The 25,895-nt window shown below is 43.6% G+C and overlaps 2 protein-coding genes, 1 long non-coding RNA gene and 1 pseudogene across 4 annotated transcripts in view; 1 reads left to right on the forward strand and 3 right to left on the reverse strand.

The window, feature by feature from the left end:
- LOC117253819 (cadherin-2-like) overlaps nucleotides 1–25,895 on the reverse strand; it is a 469,385-nt gene that overhangs the window by 296,961 nt on the left and 146,529 nt on the right. The window lies entirely within an intron of this gene.
- LOC117253820 (uncharacterized) lies at nucleotides 4,966–7,299 on the forward strand. Of its 2 annotated transcripts, none has more exons than XM_078169066.1 (4): nucleotides 4,966–5,037; nucleotides 5,145–5,428; nucleotides 5,546–5,608; nucleotides 6,466–7,299. In XM_078169066.1, exons 1-4 carry the CDS (start codon nucleotides 5,019–5,021, stop codon nucleotides 6,469–6,471), a joined length of 372 nt encoding a protein of 123 aa, XP_078025192.1. In that variant the 5' UTR covers nucleotides 4,966–5,018; the 3' UTR covers nucleotides 6,472–7,299. The 2 variants fall into 2 exon arrangements, with proteins under 2 accessions (XP_078025192.1, XP_078025191.1); XM_078169065.1 differs by lacking the exon at nucleotides 6,466–7,299 and adding an exon at nucleotides 5,702–5,801.
- LOC144463701 (uncharacterized) lies at nucleotides 7,719–8,559 on the reverse strand. The gene is made up of 3 exons (XR_013491740.1): nucleotides 8,483–8,559; nucleotides 7,948–8,039; nucleotides 7,719–7,836 (listed from the first exon to the last, which is right to left on the reverse strand). It is a non-coding gene; the product is annotated as an uncharacterized LOC144463701 (long non-coding RNA).
- LOC144463717 (uncharacterized) lies at nucleotides 8,605–9,634 on the reverse strand (annotated as a pseudogene).

The following is a 25,895-nucleotide window of genomic DNA, read 5'->3' on the forward strand; positions in this document are numbered from 1 at the left end:
TCTTCTTTGTTTAATTTTGGATTTAAATAATTTAGGTGGTCGGGGGACAGACACCGTTTGTATAAAACTATGAAAACTATGGCTGGGTAACTGAACTAGAAGCTCAGAGAAGCGTATAGGACTGCGTCTCTGAGTCCTGATCTCAACTCTGGGTTGTCAGGGATTTAAATTACTAATAAAATTTGCCAGGTTTCTAGATATGAGAGCAGCTCCATCCAAAGTGGGATGAATGCCGTCTCTCCTAATAAGACCAGGTTTTCCCCAGAAAGTTTGCCAATTATTAACAAAACCCACATCGTTTGCTGGACACCACCTGGACAGCCAGCAATTAAATGATGACATGCGGCTGAACATCATCATCATCTCCGTAGAAAACTATGGAGTCCGACATCATTTTTGCGTATTCACACACCGAGGCAACATTAATTTTAGTGACCTCCGATTGGCGTAACCGGGTGTCATTGCCACCGACGTGAATAATAGTCTTACTGAATCTACGTTTAGCTTTAGCCAGCAGTTTTAAATTTGATTCAATGTCGCCCGCTCTGGCCCCAGGGATACATTTGACTATGGCCACTGGTGTTGCTAACTTCATGTTCCTCAGAATAGAGCTACCAATAACCAGAGTTTTATCCTCAGCGGGTGTGTCGCTGAGTGGGGAAAAGCGGTTGGAAACCTGAAGAAGAGGGCTTTCAGAGTTGGCAACATGGAGGAACTGAGGGACATTCAGAGGGAGCTGAGTGCAAAGATCAATGAGGCTAAGGACGGCTACAGGAGGAAGCTGGAGAGGAGTTCTGGAGTGGTATGAGGACCATCACCGATTACAGACCAACTAGCAGTAGAGCTGATGGTAGTGTGGCTAGGGCCAGTGAGTTAAATCTGTTCTTCAATAGGTTTGACACTGCTGCCCCGGCCCCTGTTGGCTCTCCTGCTGACTGTCTCCAGCCACCACCACTTCTGACCCCCCCTCCTCCTCCTGATAGCACCGCATACAACTTGGTGAGCCCCTCACACCCATCCCCCACTCCTCACACCTCCTCTGGCTCCCATGCTACCTGCCCTCCTCTCACTTTGGACTCCAACTCTCCCCACTCTCCTGCACTCTTTACACCTCTACATGTTAGGAGACAGCTGAGCAAACTCCCCGCTGGTAAGGCTGCAGGCCCTGATGGTGTCAGCCCATGGGTTCTCAAAGCCTGCGCCAAACAGCTCTGTGGAGTGCTTCATCGTGTCTTCAACATGATCCCTGTGATATGGAAGACGTCCTGCCTCGTTCCAGTGCCAAAGACGCCGCAGCCCAGCGGTCTCTCGGACTACCGACTGCACTGACATCACATATCATGAAGACCCCGGAGAGACTTGTCCTGGAGCAGCTCAGGCCTATGGTCAGGCCGCACCTGGATCCCCTCCAGTTTGCCAACCAGCCCCGGATTGGAGTTGAGGATGCCCTCATTTACCTGCTGAACTGCGTCTACGCCCACCTGGACAAGCTGGGGAGCACTGTGAGGGTCACGTTCTTTGACTTCTCCAGTGCTTTCAATACCATCAGGCCTGCTCAACTGGGTGACAAGGTGACACAGTGGTCAGCAATACCGGGGCCCCACAAGGTACTGTCCTCTCTCCTTTCCTCTTCACCCTTTACACCACGGACTTCAGCTACCAGACAGAGTCTTGTCATCTTCAGAAGTTTTCTGATGACTCTGCTATAGTTGGATGTATCAGCAAGGGTGAGGAGGCTGAATACAGGGCTGTGGTGAATAACTTTGTCTCATGGTGTGAGCTGAACCACCTGCAGCTCAACACAACAAAGACAAAAGAGCTGGTGGTGGATCTGAGGAGAACGAGGACACCAGTGACCCCAGTTTCCATCCTGGGGCATAACGTGGACATTGTAGAACACTACAAGTATCTGGGTGTGTTCATTGACAATAAACTGGACTGGACTAAGAACACTGAAGTCCTTTACAAGAAGGGACAGAGCCGCCTCTATTTTCTGAGGGGGCTCCGCTCCTTTGACATCTGCCGGACTATGCTGAGGATGTTTTATGAGTCTGTGGTGGCCAGTGCTATTCTGTCTGCTGTGGTGTGCTGGGGCAGCAGACTGAGAGTAGCCGATGCCAACAGACTCAACAAGCTGATCAGAAAGGCCAGTGACGTTGTGGGGGTGGAGCTGGACTCTTTGACAGCAGTGTCAGACAGGAGGATGCTGTCAAAGGTGCGGGCGATACTTCAGCATGGCTCTCACCCTCTCCACAACGCTCTGGTCGAACAGAGGAGCACCTTCAGCTAGAGACTGATTGCTCCTAAATGCACCACTGAGCGCCACAGGAACAATTATTGTGAGAGATTTCCTCAACTTTTTGAAATGGGGAGATCTGATGCAGGCCGTGATTTAATAAAAAGAATATCTAAAAGAAAATGTGTTTGTTGTAAATTCTTAAAGGGACAGTGCACCCAAAAATTAAAATTCAGCCATTATCTACTCACCCATATGCCGACGGAGGCCCTGGTGAAGTTTTAGAGTGCTCGCATCCCTTGCGGAGATCAGCAGGTTGAGCGGCTTGCACACCTCATGGTAGACAGCGCCCCAGACTAACGTCCAAGAACACAATCCACAAAGTATCTCTATACTGCTCATCCATAGTGATCCAAGTGTGCTGCAGCCGCGACATAAAAAGTTGTTTCGAAAAACGTTATATGAACTCTGTTTTTAGCCTCACTGTTATGGAGTAAGACAACTTCCAAAAAGATGTATCCATGATTCTAACCATTCGTATTCGTAATGTTAAACATTTGTATGTCAATAAAAAAGTTGTACACAAAATTCTGCTGTCATACGCATGAGTCTGAGAAATTGTTTGGGTTAGGATTGTTTTTATGTGAGTATGAATCTAAAAGATGTGAGTGCAAAGTCTTGTGAATACAACTCTAATTTCTACGACTACAAAGTCTTCACTGTGAATACGAATTCAAGTTTGTGGGTATGAGTAGAAAAGTGTTCAAATGACGTCACATAGGTCACAGGCAGGTCACAGGGGAAACTAATCGAACCCCGATTGCTCCGAAAGCGCATGCGCACAAGCCAAAGATGGCTGCAAGCGGTGCACCCAGGGATGCTCGTGGGGGTGCAAGTGAAGCATCACAGGTAAAGTCAATAACACATCCAATATTTGTTTATTTATTTATTTCATAAAATTGTACTGTTTTAAATAATATACAGTTTATGGACGTACAGACGTACTGCTTAGCTTGCAAGCTAACGACGTGCCGGTGACCCACAGTTAGGCCTAGTGCTTGCATTAGCCTACTAGCATTAACGTTAGAAGTTGGCTTACCTGCAAAATATGAAAAAACTAAACTAAACTAATTTTAGATATAATGTTGACCAAAATACGGCTTTCATCGATTTATAAATTGTGTCAGTTGTCGTATATTTCTGCCCATCGTTTGCCTTACTGTAAGTTAAGTCCGGTTTCAGTTCTTCTTTGCTAACTCTGTTCTCGGTCTCGTGCATTTGTTTACAACGAAGCCAGCGGGGAGTCAATCAGTGGATCAATGGATTATCATACACACATTATGACGTGTATATATTTGTAGTCTTATCTGTCATAAATAAGAGATTAGGGGTTATGGGGCGTGTTTGTGTCGCTGTGTCGCGGTGCCGCAGAGACAAGAGCTGGGACACCGGGTTATATTCTCCATATAAAGAGTTACAAGTCGTTTATTATTTAACCAGCACTATTACTCTGAAGCCGTTTAATCAAGGTAAAAAAAATGAACCATAAGGCAAATGTCCTGCATAGCCTCTTGGATCAGAGCGGCGTCCCGAGCAATGGTCTGTTATACAGAAATAACAGACCAACATTGACAACACGCAATAGAGCCCTATAATAATGATTATTATATGCAGTCATTTGCCCGAGATCAGGTGCACAGGTTTGGTTTGCATGGGACCAGACTGGCTTGTTGTTTGGTGTGGATGCTGACTCAAGCTCAAAAGAAGTTAGTTTGCAGGCATTCTGTGAAATTGTGAGAAGTACCCATGTCTGTAGCATTTGCTATTCAATTTTGTCTTTTTTCTCACTCAGGTCCAATTAAGAGACATCATCAACACAGCACAAAATCTGGTGTTGATGTTAAGTAACAGTGTACCTGCCGCAAATGTCAGGCCAGGCAGACAGGGAACTTCAGGAGAAGCTGATGTTGGACAGGGAGTGCAGTCAACAGTGAAGCAACCTCAGCAGGCAGTGCAACAACTTACAAGATCTCAAAACAATGGACTGTCAGTGAAACAAGAAATGGCGCGGTAGGGTACATGGGTCATTTATTGCATTCCCAGTTCAGGCACATAACAGGTCCCTGATTCTGATTCAGTCAGAAGGCAGTGAAACAGCTGCAGATTTTTTAATTTTATAATTTATTTTCTGCAGCTTCAGACCATCGCCATGTAAACTATTGCATAAAACAAATTAAACAAATTTACATAACCTAACATAATCATTTAGTTTTTTGAGTTAGCTTGTTTGTTTTTTTGTTGATGGAATATAAAAGATGAGAATAATAGTATGCTATCTTTTTTAGGTCTTTTCCAGGATTTTTTCAAAAGGAGGCAAGGGGCAAAGGGCGTTTTGCACCATTCAGGAAAAAAGAATCTGGGAGGAGCTTTTTGGTGAACTTTTTTCTTCTTGACAAACAATATGAAAAAACACCAAAAGGCGAAGAGGAACTGCCACTCATGTTGGCTGGCCTTGGAAAATGTTCACTATCTAAAACATGACACATTCAGAGGTACGTTATTATTAATTTACTGCCTTATGTCAAGTCATGTCTCAAGAGAAAAATGCCCATCTTAGAGTTCATCTTGACACATGATTTAATTAATATTTGCATGATGAAATAAACAGTAGCTCATAAATATAAGTCATTGCAATAAAGCTTTAACTATTGTTTTGTCTCTTAAGTTTTCAGATTTGCTTTTGAGTGCATATCCAAGACTGGCAAATATCTGTGGTGGCTGGATGCTGAACAAGTCCACAGGTATGTAGGCGTATATACACTGGATTAATGTTGTTTCAAAATACTCTACATATGAGTAGTTACTCTATATTCAGGTTTGTTAAGTATCCATAAAATTTCAATTTTAGGTGGGGGTGGGCGGCGGAGCTTGGTCGTCATCCCTCCAGATCTACATGGATACAATGACCAGCAGCTAAAAGCAGTGAGCGGGAATGGAAAATACACATTGTACATTTATCCTTTACAAGAAGAACTTGATACAATTCCATTACCACCTGAAGCAAAGGAGTTTGAGAACATGCCCAAAGCCCAGTGTACAACCTGCAAGAAAATGGTTCCTCTTCAGATTCTTCCATTACATATCAAGGAATGCAAGACAGAATTTGTAGATTTGTCCTCCTCTGCGGAAGAGGTATGTCAAAGTTGAGTCTTTTAGACTTTATTTCACAGCTGTTTATATTGGAAAATGAGATGTTATTCTGTATTATGCTCTAAACACTTACGTATTACTATTGTTTTTCTCCCCCAGGAAAGCTGCAACGAAGAACGTGAAGATGAATTACCAGATTCCATTAGCAGCCAGGAAGGCAAGGTGAAATTGTTTGTGCCTTCCTAGTAAATTAAGATATTAATGTTAGGGATAATGTGAGGATTTATTCACATGCCTGGTGAATTCTGTTTTAAGTCAGCAGAATGTCCTGTGTGCAACAATGCATTTCAAGCTGACATAATTGAGATCCATGCAGCCACATGCAGATTACGGTAATATTAATGATTTTAGTGTATCTTTTTTCATGTATGTCTACGTTCATTTAACAAATTACATCTAAGAGGATTGCCTTGCAATTTTTCATATGTATGCAAGTGTTTATGTCAAGATAATTTAGGACAAGCTGTTTTCTTTATGTGTGCACTGCAGACCTACAGAAAATGATGGCCATGAGTCAAGTGGATCAGTGCCAGTCAGTCAAATCAGTACCTTTCAAAAGTAATATTGTACATTAGGTAATTATGGTCACAAATTATGTCATCTGGATAATATACACTTTAAAGAGATACTGCAGTATCAATCTTGACATCTTTTTTCCTGTTGGAAAGCTTTTTAATATGTGTGGACTGTGATCACCGAGAAATGTGGTAATCCAAAAACATGGTATGTTTGTGACATATTTTGTTCTTGTCTTGACTTACATGAGGCCTGCTTTCATCCCTTACAATTTCACCAGTATAGGAGGTGAGGCAATCATTGTACCATGCCACACCCCAACACCTGGAATAATTGTAGCAAACAGCTAGGACATTATACAGACAGTATAACCATGTCTAATTTTGTTTGTTATTCAAATGCTCAGTGTTGAACAAGAAATAAATAAGTAAATAAAGCATTCAGAAAAGACATGTTGGTGTCTATTTTAATGTTTAATTTTTGTCTTTTGTTTTTAATTCCAGTGCTGAGGAAATCTTGGATTGGATCGCTTTACAAGTTAATGAAACAGACAAGACAGACAGACAAACTGTGTGTTGAGAACTGACTTCTTCAGCAGAGGCATGCAACAATGGCAGCAGCAGAAGAAGACATCACCCAAATGTAGACTTAAGGTCACATTCTTTGGCGAGGCAGGCATTGACACTGGGGCCCTTAGCAGAGAATTCCTCACAGGTAGAAATGTTTGTCTATATTTCCTTTCACAATAAGACAAAATTTGTGCACATCAAATTCTTACAAGGTGAGGTATAGGATAAAAGATAATCAAGAACAAAAAGGAAAGGAATTATCCGCACACTCTGGTTATAGTTCCAAGAGTTTTTATGTCATTTTATATGAACCAGCATTTGTTAGCCCAATAGAATAACTGTCTGAGTCATAATACATGGTGAATCTGCAGTGTTAGGGGAACTAGGTAGATATCACAATTTAGCCAAAATATGAGTTAGACAATTAAGTTATAAGGCTAATGATTGAGAAACATTTTAACAACATTTAACCAGAGAATAAAATGTGTATATTGTTCAAGCAATCAGAACATTGAGTACATCTATTATAAATTTTGCTTTGCTGACTTGCTCTATTTGTGTGATCACTTCAATAAAGTATTACACACTTACTTGTATATCATTTTTTCAACAAATTGCTCCTGAATTTTAACCTTCTACTCCTTCCACATTGTTGTGTTGAAGATACTGACCCCATTCAAATATTAAAAATTCAATTGTACATATATATATTAACCTAATCCTCCACATAATCAGGTTCAAAACTTGTCAACTGCACTTTGCCTTTGTAAACACCACCTCAACAAACCTGCAAATCTTCATTCGGGTCACAAGGTTTCTTCGTGTGGCCCAAAACCCAGAGCTGGTTTGGGGAGAGTCCACCTTCAGACCGTAAAGGATGGTTGTCCCAGCCTTCTGTGAAGGTGTGAAGGGCCTCTGCCAGGCGTGGAAGGAAGACATAGTGGGCACAAAACAGATGAACAACATCTGCCAAATGCAACAGACCATCTTCCTCGAGACTGTGAAGAACTTCATAGTAAAGGTGTGTCATGCTGGTCCAGACATCTCGCCAGAGGCGTTCCATCTTAGATCAGAAAGAGGAATTATTCAGCTGAAAACTTTAATTATCTGACCGAAAATACTTTATAACAATACTTTTTTCCACTTTACATCTTATATGATATACTGTAAATTATGTGAATTATTTATTATAACCTTTGATTATGCACACTGCGCCCAGCTATGAAGCTCTCTCTTCCAGTGCCTTTCACAGTGAACATGGTTTCAGCAATTGAGACATTTTCAACGCCTTCATCGCCCCTGACCCTTGAAAATACATGGAAGAAATGTATTCATCAACAAAATATTCCATCAACTATTACTGAAATGAGTAATTAGGATAATGAAACAATAGACCAAGTTCATGTCATTGTTTACCTGGAAGGCCAGCCATAGTTTTCCACTGCCTTCAGAAAAAGTGAATGAGCAGTGTTTGAGCGGTTATTTGTTGCAGGTTCCAGATAGAAAATCTGTATAGAAAGACAGTGTTTGAATCTGCAGAGGCAAAATATTAAGGCCTACAACACATAAGATAAGTTATCTTTATTTAAAATGTTTATTCCCTGCTCTTCTCCTCCTGTACCTCTGCCTTTGTCTCATCCCACCTGCCTTCTTCATCCTCCTGCTACTCTTGACCTCTCTTTAAACTCCTCCCTTTCTTCTCATTATTTTCTCCTCCCCTCCCTCCTCCCACCATTTTTTTTCCCATATGATTGACCAGTCAGTATTGCTCCCTAAAATTGCAATCTGGGTCTATCTACTTAAGGTGACAGAATAATATATGATAAAATTCATTGTTAATAATGTGTGTGAACCATGTAGGTAACACATATGCAGTTTGTGATAGAACAGTGAATACATGAATACAAACACATTCAGAGATAATAAAACACTGCAATAAAAGGTGACAAACCTTTCTCGAGTACCCATCTATAGCACCAAATATGACAATGTTGTACCTAGAAAACAAAATATGAATTGACAATGAGCAGTGCCCCCAAATAAGTAAATATGTGAATAAGTCTAATGTAAGTGTTACCGTATGAGCTTATGATTGGTATCTATATGGACTAACGACAAAGGCCCTTGCACAAAATATTTCCTCCTCACTATGCAGCCCAGCCGTGTCATTCTCTCCAAAACTCCTGGAGCATCAACTCTGTGCATGGACTCTTTAATACGATCCCATTGAACCCGATGTCCATCGGCTTGCAGACAGCCTTTTACCATGCGATATCCTGCATTTGGGATCCGGCATTTGATGGACTGGACTGCATTATCCAATTCACTGTCAGTTAGGGTGCTGTATGTGGACCACGTGGACAAGCCAAGTTCACGCATGCGCCTGAAAATTGTGCTCTGGCTGACACCCAACACACTGGCGATGCAAGACACTGGTAAGGGGACGTCGATGAGCCAAGACAGAAGCTCCTCAGAAAAAATGAACTTTGGTCGGCCTCCTTCTCCAGCTCTAATAAAAGCACAGGGACTCTATTGGGAAGCAGCTGCGTGGATCTTACTTTGCAGGGATAAAAGACAAGACACAATTTCAGCTGGGATGTTTAAAGTACTGGAGGCAGCTGTCAGAATGAATGCTTCTTGATTTACAATGTATTGTAAATAGTCCAAGTTCAAGTGTGGTTGATTCAACACATCTGTAATCCTCGATTTCAGATGTTCCAATAACCGAGTGGCCACTGGTCCCTGTAAACAACAAATGCCACTGTTAACATAGTCGTTTACCAACATAGAGTGTTTTATAAATTCCACATAGGCTGGACAGACATTCAAAATAATTTTGTATTTTTAGCAAAATAATATACCAATCATAAGCATTCGAGTTAATACAATAAATGTCAATTATTATTACTCTGATCCAAGAGGCTATGCAGGACATTTGCCTTATGGTTCATTTTTTTTACCTTGATTAAACGGCTTCAGAGTAATAGTGCTGGTTAAATAATAAACGACTTGTAACTCTTTACATGAAGAATATAACCCGGTGTCCCAGCTCTTGTCTCTGCGGCACCGCGACACAGCGACACAAACACGCCCCATAACCCCTAATCTCTTATTTATGACAGATAAGACTACAAATATATACACGTCATAATGTGTGTATGATAATCCATTGATCCACTGATTGACTCCCCGCTGGCTTCGTTGTAAACAAATGCACGAGACCGAGAACAGAGTTAGCAAAGAAGAACTGAAACCGGACTTAACTTACAGTAAGGCAAACGATGGGCAGAAATATACGACAACTGACACAATTTATAAATCGATGGAAGCCGTATTTTGGTCAACATTATATCTAAAATTAGTTTAGTTTAGTTTTTTCATATTTTGCAGGTAAGCCAACTTCTAACGTTAATGCTAGTAGGCTAATGCAAGCACTAGGCCTAACTGTGGGTCACCGGCACGTCGTTAGCTTGCAAGCTAAGCAGTACGTCTGTACGTCCATAAACTGTATATTATTTAAAACAGTACAATTTTATGAAATAAATAAATAAATAAATATTGGATGTGTTATTGACTTTACCTGTGATGCTTCACTTGCATCCCCACGAGCATCCCTGGGTGCACCGCTTGCAGCCATCTTTGGCTTGTGCGCATGCGCTTTCGGAGCAATCGGGGTTCGATTAGTTTCCCCTGTGACCTGCCTGTGACCTATGTGACGTCATTTGAACACTTTTCTACTCGTACCCACAAACTTGAATTCGTATTCACAGTGAAGACTTCATAGTCGTAGAAATTAGAGTTGTATTCACAAGACTTTGCACTCACATCTTTTAGATTCATACTCACATAAAAACAATTCTAACCCAAACAATTTCTCAGACTCATGCGTATGACAGCAGAATTTTGTGTACAACTTTTTTATTGACATACAAATGTTTAACATTACGAATACAAATGGTTAGAATCATGGATACATCTTTTTGGAAGTTGTCTTACTCCATACACTGTAGCCTGTAGCTCTGACTGCTTCTCTGTGCTCCACGCTCACGTGTGCGTGCCTGCGCGAGACCAGCGAAAGCATGAGCTTTGCTCACCCATGTTTACATCACGTGACACGTGTACCGCAGGGAGAGACAACGTAACCACAGAGCTAAAAGATAATTTGCACTACGGTCTTTTAGCAAAGAACAGCCCAACATGTCTGAAGACTTTGAAATTGAGGAGGAACAGCATTTCTCTGTTGAGCCGTATTTGTTTGAGCCCGAGTATACGGACGGAACTCAGGCTCCTGGACGAAGCAGCCGCCACAGCTCATGAGCCTAACAATCAGCAAGCCACAGAATACCGGAGTCGAGCAATGGAAACCTGGTGGTGTAGTTGTTTCAAATGCAAAGCAATGCCAACGGATGAGGAAAGTCTTTGCTGCTCAGACTGGGAATTGGCGATGCCTGCACTTGAGAATCTGGTCATCAGTACTGACGAGACTGTTGCTCTTCAGAGATCACCGATCACCCTGAGCGCGCGCACACGTGAATGCGGAGCACAGAAGCAGTCAGAGCTACAGGCTACAGTGAGGCTAAAAACAGAGTTCCCCCCCGTGACCCTCAAGAGGATGAAGCAGTTAGAAGATGGATGGATGGATGGATGGATGGATTGTGATCAGATATTGCAGGATCCCATAACAGTACAGGTGTAAATGCACCCAAACACACTGAGGATGGATTGTAAACCAATCAGTCAAACCACCTCAGGAGGTGGTCAGGGATTAATTGTGACCACATTTAACACTAGTGTGCTACTGCTTCAAACCAATGAGGTAGCAGCTGCTCTCCCTCACCTGAAGCTGAAGCTGCAGGGCGCACCATGCTCTCCCTCACCTGACACCGAAGCTGTGTGGTGCACACATCATGCTCTCTCTTATATACATACATATTTTTGCCCCTTACACAGCTTTTTTCGGGTTACCCGTTGGGCACCTGTAGGTACCCAACCCAGTACAGGACTCTGCTCAAAATGCAGATTGTTGGTGAGTTTCTTTAAAAACCAAAAATATGACTGAGAGCAGATCAAAAGACAATCTATTTCTGCAGCACAAAATGACTTGAGTCTTAATTCGTTCTGCTTCAAATGACCACAACATTTGACCTCCTCAGGCCTCTAATAAGTATTCATATAAATCACTGTGAGGGGAGAAAGGGAGAGGGAAAGTTTACTCTTTGGCTAAGTGTTAACAGCTTATAGATACATGCAAGCTGTGATGAAGAGCAGCCGGTAAACTCTGCTTCCTTTTGAGGGGTCACAAGCTGAAAAGGTTGGAAACTACTGCATCAGTGTGTTGTACTGACAAGTCAGAAACACAATCATGAACATGCAACATAAGAAAACAGCCCAGGTGCTTGCAGTAAGTAAGTAAGTATGCGATGTAGCTGCTATGTATTCCTTCATGGACATAATGACAAAGAGCAGGAAGACTCAGCCCACAAACTCTGAGTAAAAGTATGGCATGAATATAGCCTCAGACAAAATAAGAGTCAAGCTCATCTCTAAAGCCTCCTAACATCACCAGAACATGCATTTAAGAGCTGTCCACCTCACTGTCCTGCTCCACAAATATTCTGCCTTCAACTTTTTATTGGAGGCTATTTCTGTGTATAGAGCTATAGTTTGGCTTTAATGGCAGGTTAGGAGTCACACTTTATAGCTCAAGACTGAGGGTTTAGGGTAAACATCTGACTAAGTGCATGTAAGTAATTATGACTGAAATCTGGAGGCCAAGATTAGAGAGTCAGCCTGTAGCTGTGTTTGTCTGTGTATGAAGAGCAGACTCAACTCTGAAGAACAGGGCATGCTCACTAGATACAGACACAGCTAATCCTCCCAGGACACTGTCCTGAGTGATCTGACACACACGCACGCACGTGCGCACACACACACACACACACACACACACACACACACACACAGACTTCATACACACAATTTGGGTGAGAGCTGTATCCAGCCATATAGAGCACAGTCGGATTATGGATGTATTGAATGCTCACTTTGAAATTGCATCATCTTAAAATCAACAACTCCCTCACCAGGCACCACCCACCCCCTCCTCTTCCTCACATACAATCCCATAAACCTCCCTGAGCCAGGCTTTCCCCCCTGAAATGGGACCGCGTCTCGTTGCTCTGGACACTGGGACAAGATATTTGGCTATTTTATACTTTGTGCAAAATTAAAGGCCCAGTGTGTAAAATGGGTTGAAAACCGTTGAAAACAGTGACATCAGTGGTCAAATTCTAGATTGCAGGGCTCACTCGCTCACCCCTCCCGTCGGGTAAATGACGGTGGCCTCGTAGGGACAAAAAGCCTTGCGCACGACTTTTTCAGGAGTAGGTCTATCTAGCCACGAGGTGAATGTTTATTTTGAAATCTAAGCCATGTTACGATATTGTAATGAATCCCTCACGAGACCAGAGGAGCGTTCGGGAAAAAGGCCCGTTTATTTGAGCACTCCAGAAACTCTGGTAACACTCCACTCCGTCCCAAACTCTGACTCTTCTAGCGTAACAGACACACTTAATAACTTTACACACAAACTCGTTTGCCATCCTAAGTGGGGACCCCCCTCCCCTCTCTGCTACGCCAATCTCCAGCCCGCACACTGACTGACAGCGTAGCCGGTAAACAGTGCTCAGCTGTTTATTTAGCCTAGCAATATCTCCGGACTATAGTAGCTGCAATGGACAACTTTGAACGCGATTTTGAAGAGTTTCTTGTAGCGGACACAGACCCAGAGCCATACCTGTTTGAGCCGGAGCATACAGATGAGGAACTCCATGTGTTTGATGCTGAGCGGGTGAGAAGAGAGGCTGAATGCACGGAATGGGATTCAGTGCTACTGCTACCATCGTTGGGAGATATATCACCAGGAGGAAAAGCGCTGCAGAGAGTGCATCACAAGGAGTGAAGTTGCGTCTTCTTTTCCTCGCAGATGACGGTTCTGGTTCATTCTCTCCTGTTGCGTGGTAAGTGTGGTCCATTCGCAAACTTCATAACTAAAAAAACTTTTCACTACTCTCTATCGATGAACTACTAACACACTCTGCTGTTTCTTCCTCCTTCTTCTTTCCTTCCGCTGTCTTCGTTGGTTCATTTATACACACGAAATGCGTTCTCTGGCTGGCTGGATTTTCCGCTCGGTCTGCCGTACATACATGGCGGCGCAAGATGGCGACCTCTCTAAAGCAAGGCCCTTGATATATATATATATATATACAGTACAGGCCAAAAGTTTGGACACACCTTCTCATTCAATGCGTTTTCTTTATTTTCATGACTATTTACATTGTAGATTCTCACTGAAGGCATCAAAACTATGAATGAACACATGTGGAGTTATGTACTTAACAAAAAAAGGTGAAATAACTGAAAACATGTTTTATATTCTAGTTTCTTCAAAATAGCCACCCTTTGCTCTGATTACTGCTTTGCACACTCTTGGCATTCTCTCGATGAGCTTCAAGAGGTAGTCACCTAAAATGGTTTTCCAACAGTCTTGAAGGAGTTCCCAGAGGTGTTTAGCACTTGTTGGCCCCTTTGCCTTCACTCTGCAGTCCAGCTCACCCCAAACCATCTCGATTGGGTTCTTGGTCAAATAGCCCTTACACAGCCTGGAGGTGTGTTTGGGGTCATTGTCCTGTTGAAAAATAAATGATCGTCCAACTAAACGCAAACCGGATGGGATGGCATGTCGTTGCAGGATGCTGTGGTAGCCATGCTGAACTCTGTGTGGCATTCATCTGGTCTCTGATCTGAGCTGCTGTTAACTTGCGATTTCTGAGGCTGGTGACTCGGATGAACTTATCCTCAGAAGCAGAGGTGACTCTTGATCTTCCTTTCCTGGGTCGGTCCTCATGTGTGCCAGTTTCGTTGTAGTGCTTGATGGTTTTTGTGACTCCACTTGGGGACACATTTAAAGTTTTTGCAATTTTCCGGACTGACTGACCTTCATTTCTTAAAGTAATGATGGTCACTCGTTTTTCTTTAGTTAGCTGATTGGTTCTTGCCATAATATGAATTTTAACAGTTGTCCAATAGGGCTGTCGGCTGTGTATTAACCTGACTTCTGCACAACACAACTGATGGTCCCAACCCCATTGATAAAGCAAGAAATTCCACTAATTAACCCTGATAAGGCACACCTGTGAAGTGGAAACCATTTCAGGTGACTACCTCTTGAAGCTCATCGAGAGAATGCCAAGAGTGTGCAAAGCAGTAATCAGAGCAAAGGGTGGCTATTTTGAAGAAACTAGAATATAAAACATGTTTTCAGTTATTTCACCTTTTTTTGTTAAGTACATAACTCCACATGTGTTCATTCATAGTTTTGATGCCTTCAGTGAGAATCTACAATGTAAATAGTCATGAAAATAAAGAAAACGCATTGAATGAGAAGGTGTGTCCAAACTTTTGGCCTGTACTGTATATATATATATATATATATATATATATATATATATATATATATATATATATATATATATATATATATATATATATAAGCATAATTATAAGGCTACGAAAACCAAACAAATTTTATTTTATAGCGATTATACACTTGTATAAACATATTAATGGGTAGAATATTCAGATTCAGATTCAGATTGACAATAAACCATGCCAAATATTACACGCTGGCCCTTTAAAACCCCCACCAGCAATGCATCCCGTCGCCTTTTTCTCACCTCAGGTGTTTTGGTAAATGGTAAATGGACTGCACTTGTATAGTAGTATAAATGTAAAATGTGTATAGTAACCTAAATAGATAATACACAGAATATATACAGTCAAGGTAAAATGGGGTTATTGCACAAGTTGAAGTATTGCACATGTTGACAGTGGGTGAAATAGTCTCAGGGCCACTCAGAGTAGTTGTACAGTTTGATGGCCACAGGCAGGAATGATTTCCTGTGGCGCTTAGTGGTACATTTAGGTGGTATGAGTCTCCCACTGAAAGTACTCTTGTGTCTGAGCAGCACATGGTGGAGTGGGTGTGAGACATTGTCCAAGATAGTTCGTAGCTTAGACAGCATCCTCCTCTCTGACACCACCATCAGAGAGTCACACTCCGCTCCCACGACGTCACTGGCCTTGCGGATCAGTTTGTTGAGTCTGCCACCCTCAGCCTGCTGCTCCAGCACACAACGGCATAGAGGATAACACTGGCCACCACAGAATCATAGAAAATCCTGAGCATAGTCCGGCAGATGTTGAAGGGCCTCAGTTGCCTCAGAAAATAGAGACGGCTCTGGCCCTTCCCGTAGAGAGAGTCAGTGTTCTTTGCCCAGTCCAATTCATTGTCCATATGTACCCCCAGGTACTTATAGCTCTCCACAATGTCCACACTGACCCCCTGGATGGAAACAGGGGTCATCGGTGTCTTGGTCCTCCTCAGTTCCACATTCAGTTCCTTTGTCTTTGCCATGTTGAGCTGCACATGGTTCTGCTCACACCATATGACAAAGTTATCCAAAACAGCCCTGTACTCATCCTCATCACCCTTGGTGATACATCCAATTATAGCAGAGTCATCAGAAAACTTCTGAAAGTGGCAGGTCTCAGTGCAATAGCTGAAGTCCGTGGTGTAGAGGGCAAGGAGGAAGTGAGAGAGGACAGTCCCCTGCGGGGCCCCGGTATTGCTGACCACTCTGTCTGACACAGTGTTGCAAGCGCACATACTGTGGTCTGCCAGTCAAGCAGTCTACAATCCAGGACACCAGGGGGGCATCCACCTGCATTACTGTCAGCTTGTCACCCAGTAGAGCTGGACGGATGGTGTTGAACGCACTAGAGAATTCAAAAACATGACCCTCACAGTGCTCGGCGGCTTGTCCAGGTGGGCGTAGATGCGGTTGAACAGGTAGATGATGGCGTCCTCAACTCCAAGTTGGGGCTGATAGGTGAACTGGAGGGGCTCCAAAAGTGGCTTGACCATGGGCCAGAGCTGCTCCAAGACGAGTCTCTCCAGGGTCTTCATGATGTGGGAGGTCAATGCCATGGGTCTGTAGTCCTTGGAGCCACTGGGACGTGACGTCTTTGGCACAGGAACAAGGCAGGATGTCTTCCACAGCATGGGGACCCTCTAGAGACTCAGGCCCTGTTTAGACGACAATGGTTTCTCTAAAAACGGAAAAGTCTGTCCTTTGCGTTTTAAAAAACTTCTGCATTTATATGACAACGTTATTGAAGCGATCTCCGTTCACACGGAGCCACATAATCTACTGGAAACGCTGTAGTATGCACGCCAGGCCAATGGATGGCAGTGTAAATTTGCAAAGCAACACCACGGCATGATGCCATGCGCCTGCACTGAAGCGCCTTCCTCTACAACGCAGTGATTACAAACCAAAACAAAGAAGACACAATGGCAAAAGCATGCACAGATAACTTTGTCTGGATGGACGACGAGGTGGAGTCGCTACAGTAACAGATCTACTCTTCACTTCAAGTCAACAGGGTGAGCAGCACAAACAGAGCTCGGCATTGTTGTTGTGATGGTCAGCATGCCTAGTGACTGGAACCGTAATGCGCATGTGCGAAAAGTCTCTGTTTTCAGAGGAACTGCATATTGCAAGTTTACATGACAACGGAGACGCTGCTGTTTCCAAAAAGTTGCTCTCTGGAACCTGTTTTCGAAACGTGTTTTCAGGCACCCAAAACCCTGCTGTCGTGTAAACGATCGGCCAAAACGCAACTAAAGTTTACCGTTTTCAGTTGAAATCGTTGTCGTATAAACGGGGCCCCAGGCTCATGTTGAAGACATGCTGGAGTACTCCACATAGCTGGGGGCACAGGCTTTGAGCACCCTGGGGCTGACACCATCAGGGCTTGGAGCCTTATTTGAGTGGAGTCTCATCAGCTGTCTTCTCACATGGTCAGCAGTGAAGCACATTATGGAGGTGACGACACGTGGGTGAGGGGTGTAGTCCTCATGATGGCGAGGGCAGTCAGTCTGGCCACGGGGGAGGAGGTGTGAGGAGGGCTCACGCAGGAGGGTGTTGGGGTGTGAGAGGGAGGAGTGGGGGAGGAGGGCAGAGTGGGTGATGGTTGTCCAAGACAGACAGCAGAAGAGTCAGGGGGGATGGGCAGGGCCAGCAGTGTCAGATCTGTTAAAAACAAATTCAGTTCATTGGCCCTGTCCACGCTGCCTTCAACTCCTCTGTTGTTGTTGGTCCTGAAACCAGTGATGGTCCTCATTCCACTCCAGATCTCTCTCACATTGTTCTGCTGGAGTTTCCACTCCAGCTTCCTCCTGTACCTCTCCTTAGTCTCCCTGATCTTTATCTTCAGCTCCCCCTCTATTGTTCTCACCTCCTCCCTGTTACCAGCTGTGAAGGCCCTCTTTTTTGCATTGAGGATGGCTTTGATGTCCTTTGTTACCCATGGTGTGTTATTTGGATAACAATGGACAGTCCTGGCTGGGACAGTGGAGTCCACACAGAAACTTATGTAGTCCGTGATGCATTTTGTGAGCCCATCAATGTCCTCCCCATGTGGCTCACAGAGTGCCTGCCAGTCTGTCACCCCAAAACAGCCCTGCAGTGTCTCATAAGCCTCCTCCGACCATCTCCTCACTGTCCTCATGGTCGCAGGCTGGCTCTTGACTAGTTGTACATAGTAGGGGTTGAGGTGCACCAGGTTGTGGTCTGACCTACCCAGAGAGGGGAGGGAGGAGCAGCTGTATGCATCCTTGGCGTTTGCATACAGCAAGTCCAGTGTTCTCTCTTTTCTGGTAGGACAGTTCACATACTGTGTAAATGTGGGCAATGTTGTTGCCATGGTGACGTGGTTGAAGTCACCCGAGATAGTTATGAAGGCACTCGGGTGTTTAGTCTGCAGGCGTCACAGGCTGACGTCGGGTTAGCAGAGGGGGGGATGTAAACAGACACCATAATGGCATGTGAAAACTCCCTGGGCAAATAATACGCCCTGAGTCCAACAGCAAACAGTTCAATGTCTGGGTAACAGATTCGTTCCTTAATAGAAATATGGTCAGGACTGCAGCATCAGTTGTTGACTAGAACGGCAAGCCCCCCTCCTTTGCGCTTACCGCTCTCGGTGCAGTCCCAGTCGGTCCAAACAGTCTGAAAGCCGCTGATGGAGACGTTGTTGTCGGGAATGTCCTGGTGAAGCCATGTCTCAGTAAAGCACATCAGACTACATTCCCGTTACTCCTTCTGACTCCTGGCGACCGCTGTTAGCTCGTCCATCTTATCTGGGGGCAGTAGCTCAGTCCATAGGGACTTGGGTTGGGAACCGGAGGGTCGCCTGTTCAAGTCACCGTCCGGACCAAAATATGGAGCGTGGACTGGTAGCTGGAGAGGTGCCAGTTCACCTCCTGGGCACTGCCGAGGTGCCCCTGAGCAAGGCACCGAATTCCCCAACTGCTCGGAGCGCCTGTCATGGGCAGCTCTCCACTTAGTGCATGTATAGGTCCAGTTTGTGCATGTGTGTGTTTGGACCTGTGTGTAATTGACAACAGAGTGAAAAATTGAATTGAATTTCCCCTCGGGGATTAATAAAGTATATAAAAAAAAATAAAAACAATAAAAAAATTGCCAGCGACCTCACATTGCCCATGATGAGAGAGGGGAGACAGGGCTTATATTTCCTCTTCTCCATAAGCCTCTGTTGTCTCAACCCTGCTTTTTTCCTCCGCTCTTTAATTCCTCCCCTGCATCCTCTGTGTGTTTTACTCCACATTTCAGCTGGGATCTCTGCCTCAGCAAGATCAGCTGATCTCTGGAGTAAACAATGCAGCCATGAATTTGTTGCGCAATGGTGCCGGGTCCGAATGAAAGAATTAATAATTCCAGAGTGAGGAAACAGAGCACAACTCTCTCTATCAGCATGTTTGGAGAGGGCGCCATTTCAAAATGTCAGTCATAAAATACAAGCACAAGTACCTAACTTAATAAAGCAAACAAGTAGAAAAACTAAGAAAAAAGGCAGAAGCGACTGCAACAGGCTGCATGCACGGACGCATGCGCACTGTTTAGATAGGCATAGCGCCTTTCTAGTCTTGTGACCACTCATAGCACTTTTACACTACATGTCACACTCACCCATTCACACACAGTCACACACTGGTGGCCAAGGCTACCATACAAGGTGCCACCTGCTACTCAGTAACCATTTACACACTCTCACACACCAATGGCACAGCCATTAGGGGCAGTTTGGGGCTCAGTATCTTGCCCAAGGATACTTTGATATGCGGACAGGAGGACCAGAGGACTGAACCACTGCTCTTCCAATTAGTGGACGAACCTGCTCTACCTCGACCACTGCTGCCCCACTGCTGCCCCAAGAAACATATTTTAGTGCACTGTTTAACTGTAATATCAGATTATTGGTTACCAGCCAGGCACCATATTGTTTTGTAATGCCAGTTGGTATTATGTCACCCACCAGCACAAGTGATTTTTGGTCCAGTGCAGCCCAGTGCATTCCGGTAGTTGCAGGTTTTCAATTCAATTCAATTCAAATCATTTTATGTATCCCCAAGGGGCATTTAAAAGGGCATGACAGTAGCTATAAAAACACAATCAGTGACACAAAAGTCAGCACATACACTGCAACATACAAAATAAAAAAAATAATTTATAAAGTGCATGGATTGTAAAGTGTTAAAGTGTTAAAGGCCCAGTGTGTAAAATGGGTTGAAAACCGTTGAAAACAGTGACATCAGTGGTCAAATTCTAGATTGCAGGGCTCACTCGCTTACCCCTCCCGTCGGGTAAATGACGGTGGCCTCGTAGGGACAAAAAGCCTTGCGCACGACTTTTTCAGGAGTAGGTCTATCTAGCCACGAGGTGAATGTTTATTTAGAAATCTAAGCCATGTTACGATATTGTAATGAATCCCTCACGAGCAGGAGACCAGAGGAGTGTTCGGGAAAAAGGCCCGTTTATTTGAGCACTCCAGAAACTCTGGTAACACTCCACTCCGTCCCAAACTCTGACTCTTCTAGCGTAACAGACACACTTAATAACTTTACACACAAACTCGTTTGCCATCCTAAGTGGGGACCCCCCTCCCCTCTCTGCTACGCCAATCTCCAGCCCGCACACTGACTGACAGCGTAGCCGGTAAACAGTGCTCAGCTGTTTATTTAGCCTAGCAATATCTCCGGACTATAGTAGCTGCAATGGACGACTTTGAACGTGATTTTGAAGAGTTTCTTGTAGCGGACACAGACCCAGAGCCATACCTGTTTGAGCCGGAACATACAGATGAGGAACTCCATGTGTTTGATGCTGAGTGGGTGAGAAGAGAGGCTGAATGCACAGAATGGGATTCAGTGCTACTGCTACCATCGTTGGGAGATATATCACCAGGAGGAAAAGCGCTGCAGAGAGTGCATCACAAGGAGTGAAGTTGCGTCTTCTTTTCCTCGCAGATGATGGTTCGGGTTCATTCTCTCCTGTTGCGTGGTAAGTGTGGTCCATTCGCAAACTTTATAACTAAAAAAACTTTTCACTACTCTCTATCGACGAACTACTAACACTCTCTGCTGTTTCTTCCTCCTTCTTCTTTCCTTCCGCTGTCTTTGTTGGTTCATTTATACACACGAAACGCGTTCTCTGGCTGGCTGGATTGTCCGCTCGGTCTGCCGTACATACATGGCGGCGCAAGATGGCGACCTCTCTAAAGCAAGGCCCTTGATATATGTATATATATATATATATATATATATATATATATATATATATATATATGAAAGCATAATTATAAGGCTACGAAAACCAAACGAATTTTATTTTATAGCGATCATACACTTGTATAAACATATTAATGGGTAGAATATTCAGATTCAGATTCAGATTGACAATAAACCATGCCAAATATTACACACTGGCCCTTTAATAGTGCTTCAGCGTTGAGGAGCTGGACAGTCTTGGGGACAAAGGTTGCGTTCCTCTTCTGTCAGCCTGGACAGTGTAGTCTGCTGTCCGAGGGGAGCCATTCAAACTCAGGACACAGAAAATGGTATTTTACAGTCTGCTGAGCGCATAGGGCAGTGAGTGCTCGGACAGGCTCCTCAATGATTTTTGAGCAGGCTTTGACAATGTTCAGCAGGTGGTTTCTGTTCTGCAGGGTGATGGAGTAGAACCAGCAAGTGAAAGAAAAAGTTATTACATTTTCAATGAAAGCACAAAAGAATGTGGTGAGAATGTCCTTGTTAACCCCAAATGATTTCAGCTTCCTGAGTAGGTACTGTCTCTGATGACATTTCTTTAGGATCTCCTTTGTGTTAGAGAAAAACCTCAGCAAGTTGTTGAAGAAAGTATTTGTACTCCTCCACAATCTCCACTGGTTCCTCCTGTATGATGGTAGTGACTGCCTCAGCCACCTGTCTCTGGTTGGGGGAAAAAGTCACATTCATCTCCTTGGTCTTATTTATGTTGAGCTCAAGGCAAGAGCTTCCACACCACTCCACAAAGTCCTGTAGAGCTGAGCTGTGATGATGTGTGCGGCCAGAGAGCAGAGACAGGAGGACTATGTCATCAGCAAATTTAACAAAGTGACAATTTGGTTGGGCAGATCTGCAGTCATCTGTGTAGAGGATGAAGAGAAGTGGAGAAAGGACACATCCTTGTGGAGAGCCAGTGGAGGTGAAGAGGATCTCAGACAGAGTATTATTCACCAGCACTCTCTGTGACCTGTTTGTAAGAAAGTCAGTAATCCACAGAGTGAGTTGGTGATTGAGGTGGAAGCGTGTAATAAGCTTCTCAGCTAAAACGTGTGGCTGCATGGTGTTAGATGCAGATGAAAAGTCTGCAAACAGGAGTCTGGCTACCTCTTTGCAGAAGCAAATGCCAAACCCCATTCTCTGGCCATGTAGCACTAATTAAAAAGTATTTGCCTGTCTCCACTGCATAGACAGACCAGTTGCATAAAAAGTCCAACAACCACTGACTTTCACCCAGGAGGCCAGTGTTCAAACCCAGTTATTTTTTCCTAAACCCAACCATGTGCATATGTTGTTGTTGTTATGTTTGTTATTGAAGGATAAAATGTCAATGTGCTGTATTGTACCGACATAGTGCATTTAGTTTTTGAAAGAGTCCGTATGCAAACTGTACATTTCTTGTGAAAACAGAAGTGTATTTTGAAAACACACAATGCATGTAACAGGCTGAACACAGCTTGACACGGCATCCCAGAACATCAAAAACCAACGCACTCAGGGAACCTTACATGTTGTATGTCGACATGTAAAGTTTATGACCAAGTGAGAGTATGTTGGTCCTGTCGGTCCAGTAGGAAAAGTTCTTTCCTCCAATAGTGACCTTCACTTTGGAAAGGCAGAATACTTGGTTCCATTAAGTCAGATTTAAAGATACTGGGTTTAATTCATGAAACGTGAGCAGAAGGAATTTGTGTGTAAACTGTTCGCAGACGGAAATTTACGTGCGTGTCCGCATTCATCAATATTTTAGTAGCTCCGATCTTTTCGTAGCTACCAACAAAATCTACTCCTGCTCCTGACCACTCGTAGTGCTTGTGTAAATTTAGTAAAGCACATAAATATTGCTTGTCACTATTGGAAATTACAATTTTAATCCGTAATGCGCTCTGTTATGTACACAATACACAGATGTATTTGAAACACGTAATCTAAACATGACAAAATATTAAAAATATAACACATTTAGTTAAATTAGTTGGTAATTAGCAGGTTTAAGATCCAGATTAGGTTCATGATTGTGAATTATCTATGTAAATCAACTCAGTAGAGTACACGTTCTTTCTACATGTTGAATGATGATAATAAAAATATCCGTAAGGACAGCCGGATCACAGCCTCTTCGGCCTTCGGCCGTCCCCACTTCATTCAAAACCCCACAAATGAATCTTCTGTTTGTTTGGTGACCGCTGTATTTTTTGTGTGTGCTTATAGGCCATAAGGTGAACGCAAGAGCCCTGTGATCTGGGTCGTAATTCGGCACTTGTTCTGTCTGAGCGTAATGATCTGTTCCGCCTGAGCGTTATTCGCTGGGTCGGTGGTGACAAAAATTATTTTTTCTTTCTCTCTCTTTCTTTCTTTGCGCCATGACTGACAGGTCGACTGGATGCACCTACACCTCCTTATATGGTGGTAATTGGCTATTCATGGGTGGGGATTTATGCTAATTGCTGATTACCGGGAGCGTGCTGTCACTTTCCGATGGATTGGCATTCATGATCATACACACGTGTTTTACGATCAAATCTGAGTTTCCCGCGGCGTTCCTGAATCCGTAGTAGGTTTTTAGTAGAGTAGGCTTTTATGTGCAACTCTACACACAGATTTACTCATTTTTCATGAATAAGACCCACTGACTGTTATGACATCCAGAAATATTGCTGTTCCAAAGTGCTTACACTGTAACTCAGCATGAATCTTTCACATGTTCAGTGAAGGGTTAGAGGAGCCATCCACATACACACTGACCTAACCACCCTCATCAACACACGCAGACACACACAGAAACAGTCTGCACATGACTGGGAGTGTGTCTTCATGCTGATGGAGACTGTTGTCCCACATTAAAGAAAAACCTTGATGAACCTCTGTTGTACTTGGCTGAACTAACCCTCACCATTCAGTTACATTCAGTTCCCAAATCAGAGTAAAGCTATCACTTCCTCAATCAATCAATCAATCAATCAATCATTTGTCACATGGAATTATATTAGGTACAGCTCCAGTGAAATGTGATCCCATCAGCTCCTTTAACTTGTGGTCTGTAATTTAGTCCTTTTTTCTGTATTCTTGCATTGCTAGCTGCTGCTTTATAATTGTCCATGTTTCTTCTCATGGGTCTGGTAATCCATGGTTTCTGGTTGTGGTATGATTTGACTGTCTACACATCTCGACCTCAACAAGATGGCCTCCTCCTGAACATGGGCAGTGCTGTACTGCAACCAGCTCTGAACGGATGCAGTGATCCACAGCAGGAACAAAACAACACCTCATATTTCCACTGTCACACTAGTCCTTTTTCATCATAAAGTGCACACCTCCTCTCCTTCTCTCCCAGAGTCCTCTGCTTTGTCAGATTGGCATGTAAGAAAAAAAAAAAAATCACCAAAGCCAGGTTTTCAGTGAATCACAGGATATTACAGTTCTATGCTTTGAAGGAACTTTAATTTTTTTGATGTGAGCATTATTTCTATGCACATGTGCATACAATATGATCATATCTACTGTATATTGTGTGTGTGTGTGTGTGTGTGTGTGTGTGTGTGTGGATTCTAAGGCAGGACAATGACAACAGACATAGAGTGTGACACACACACGTGGGTAAATGGTTTTATGAGACTGTCAGTCACAGCACAGAGACAGACCTCTCTGAGTATGTACACATCATTCTGTTCCCCTCTCTGACTTTAACACACTCCACATAGAGTCATACCATTAACTGATAATGACATTTAGGTGAATCAGCTTCTGAAGTCAACACCTTCACCATGGCCACCTAAAATATAATCTTAAGCAATACCCATATGTTTTCATCTTTAAGTTTAAAGAGACATCTTTGTCTTTTACAAATACAAACAGTGCACCACCTGCTACCTTTACAAATATCGGCACAAATATCTTAGGCCTGGCTCACACTACAGGATTCTCGGGCTGATTTGACCCAGATTCTGCCCTCCCAACAATCAGCGGAGAAATTGGGTCTCGGACCTTGATTGGCCCCGATGTTCGGCCCAGATTATCTTCTAGTGTGAGCGGGTGAAAGATGAACTCCACTATCGGCTCACAGACTCGTCAAGGCCGACCCGATTATTTTCAAACATGTTTGATTTTTAGCCGGAAGTGGATGCCAACTGCCGTAAAAGAAGCAGACGAAGAAGAAGGGGGGGGGGCGGGGGGGGGGGGTCTGTATGTGTCTGAGAGAGAGGGATGGAAAGCTACAAGTTGATGATGCTGATTGATTTGTATGATTTCAGTCGAGGAGATGAAGACTAGGGTGACAACATTGAGGACCCAGTACACTAAACTTTTGAAGCCCCAACCCAGTGGAGGTTGGGAGAAGTGTTTGACGTCAAGGCAGAGATGGCTGTTGAGAAACTTAGAGTTTCTCAAGAAACATGTTGCACAGCACCACAGTGAGAACAGTGTAAGCACACCAGTATGAGAGGGGGAATAACTGTTAACTCTTTCAACGTCTGCTTTTCCCATTAAAATGTAACGTTGTTGCTAGCTTGCAAAAATGTTAATAGTTAGCTTAACAGCTGCATTTGTGTCACTTTCATGTTTGACACTTGGTTCAATCATCCTGTTAAGCTCCAAAACAGTTTCCTTGGTAAACCAG

This window comes from Epinephelus lanceolatus, chromosome 6, assembly GCF_041903045.1.
Source record: "Epinephelus lanceolatus isolate andai-2023 chromosome 6, ASM4190304v1, whole genome shotgun sequence".
NCBI lineage: Eukaryota > Metazoa > Chordata > Actinopteri > Perciformes > Serranidae > Epinephelus > Epinephelus lanceolatus.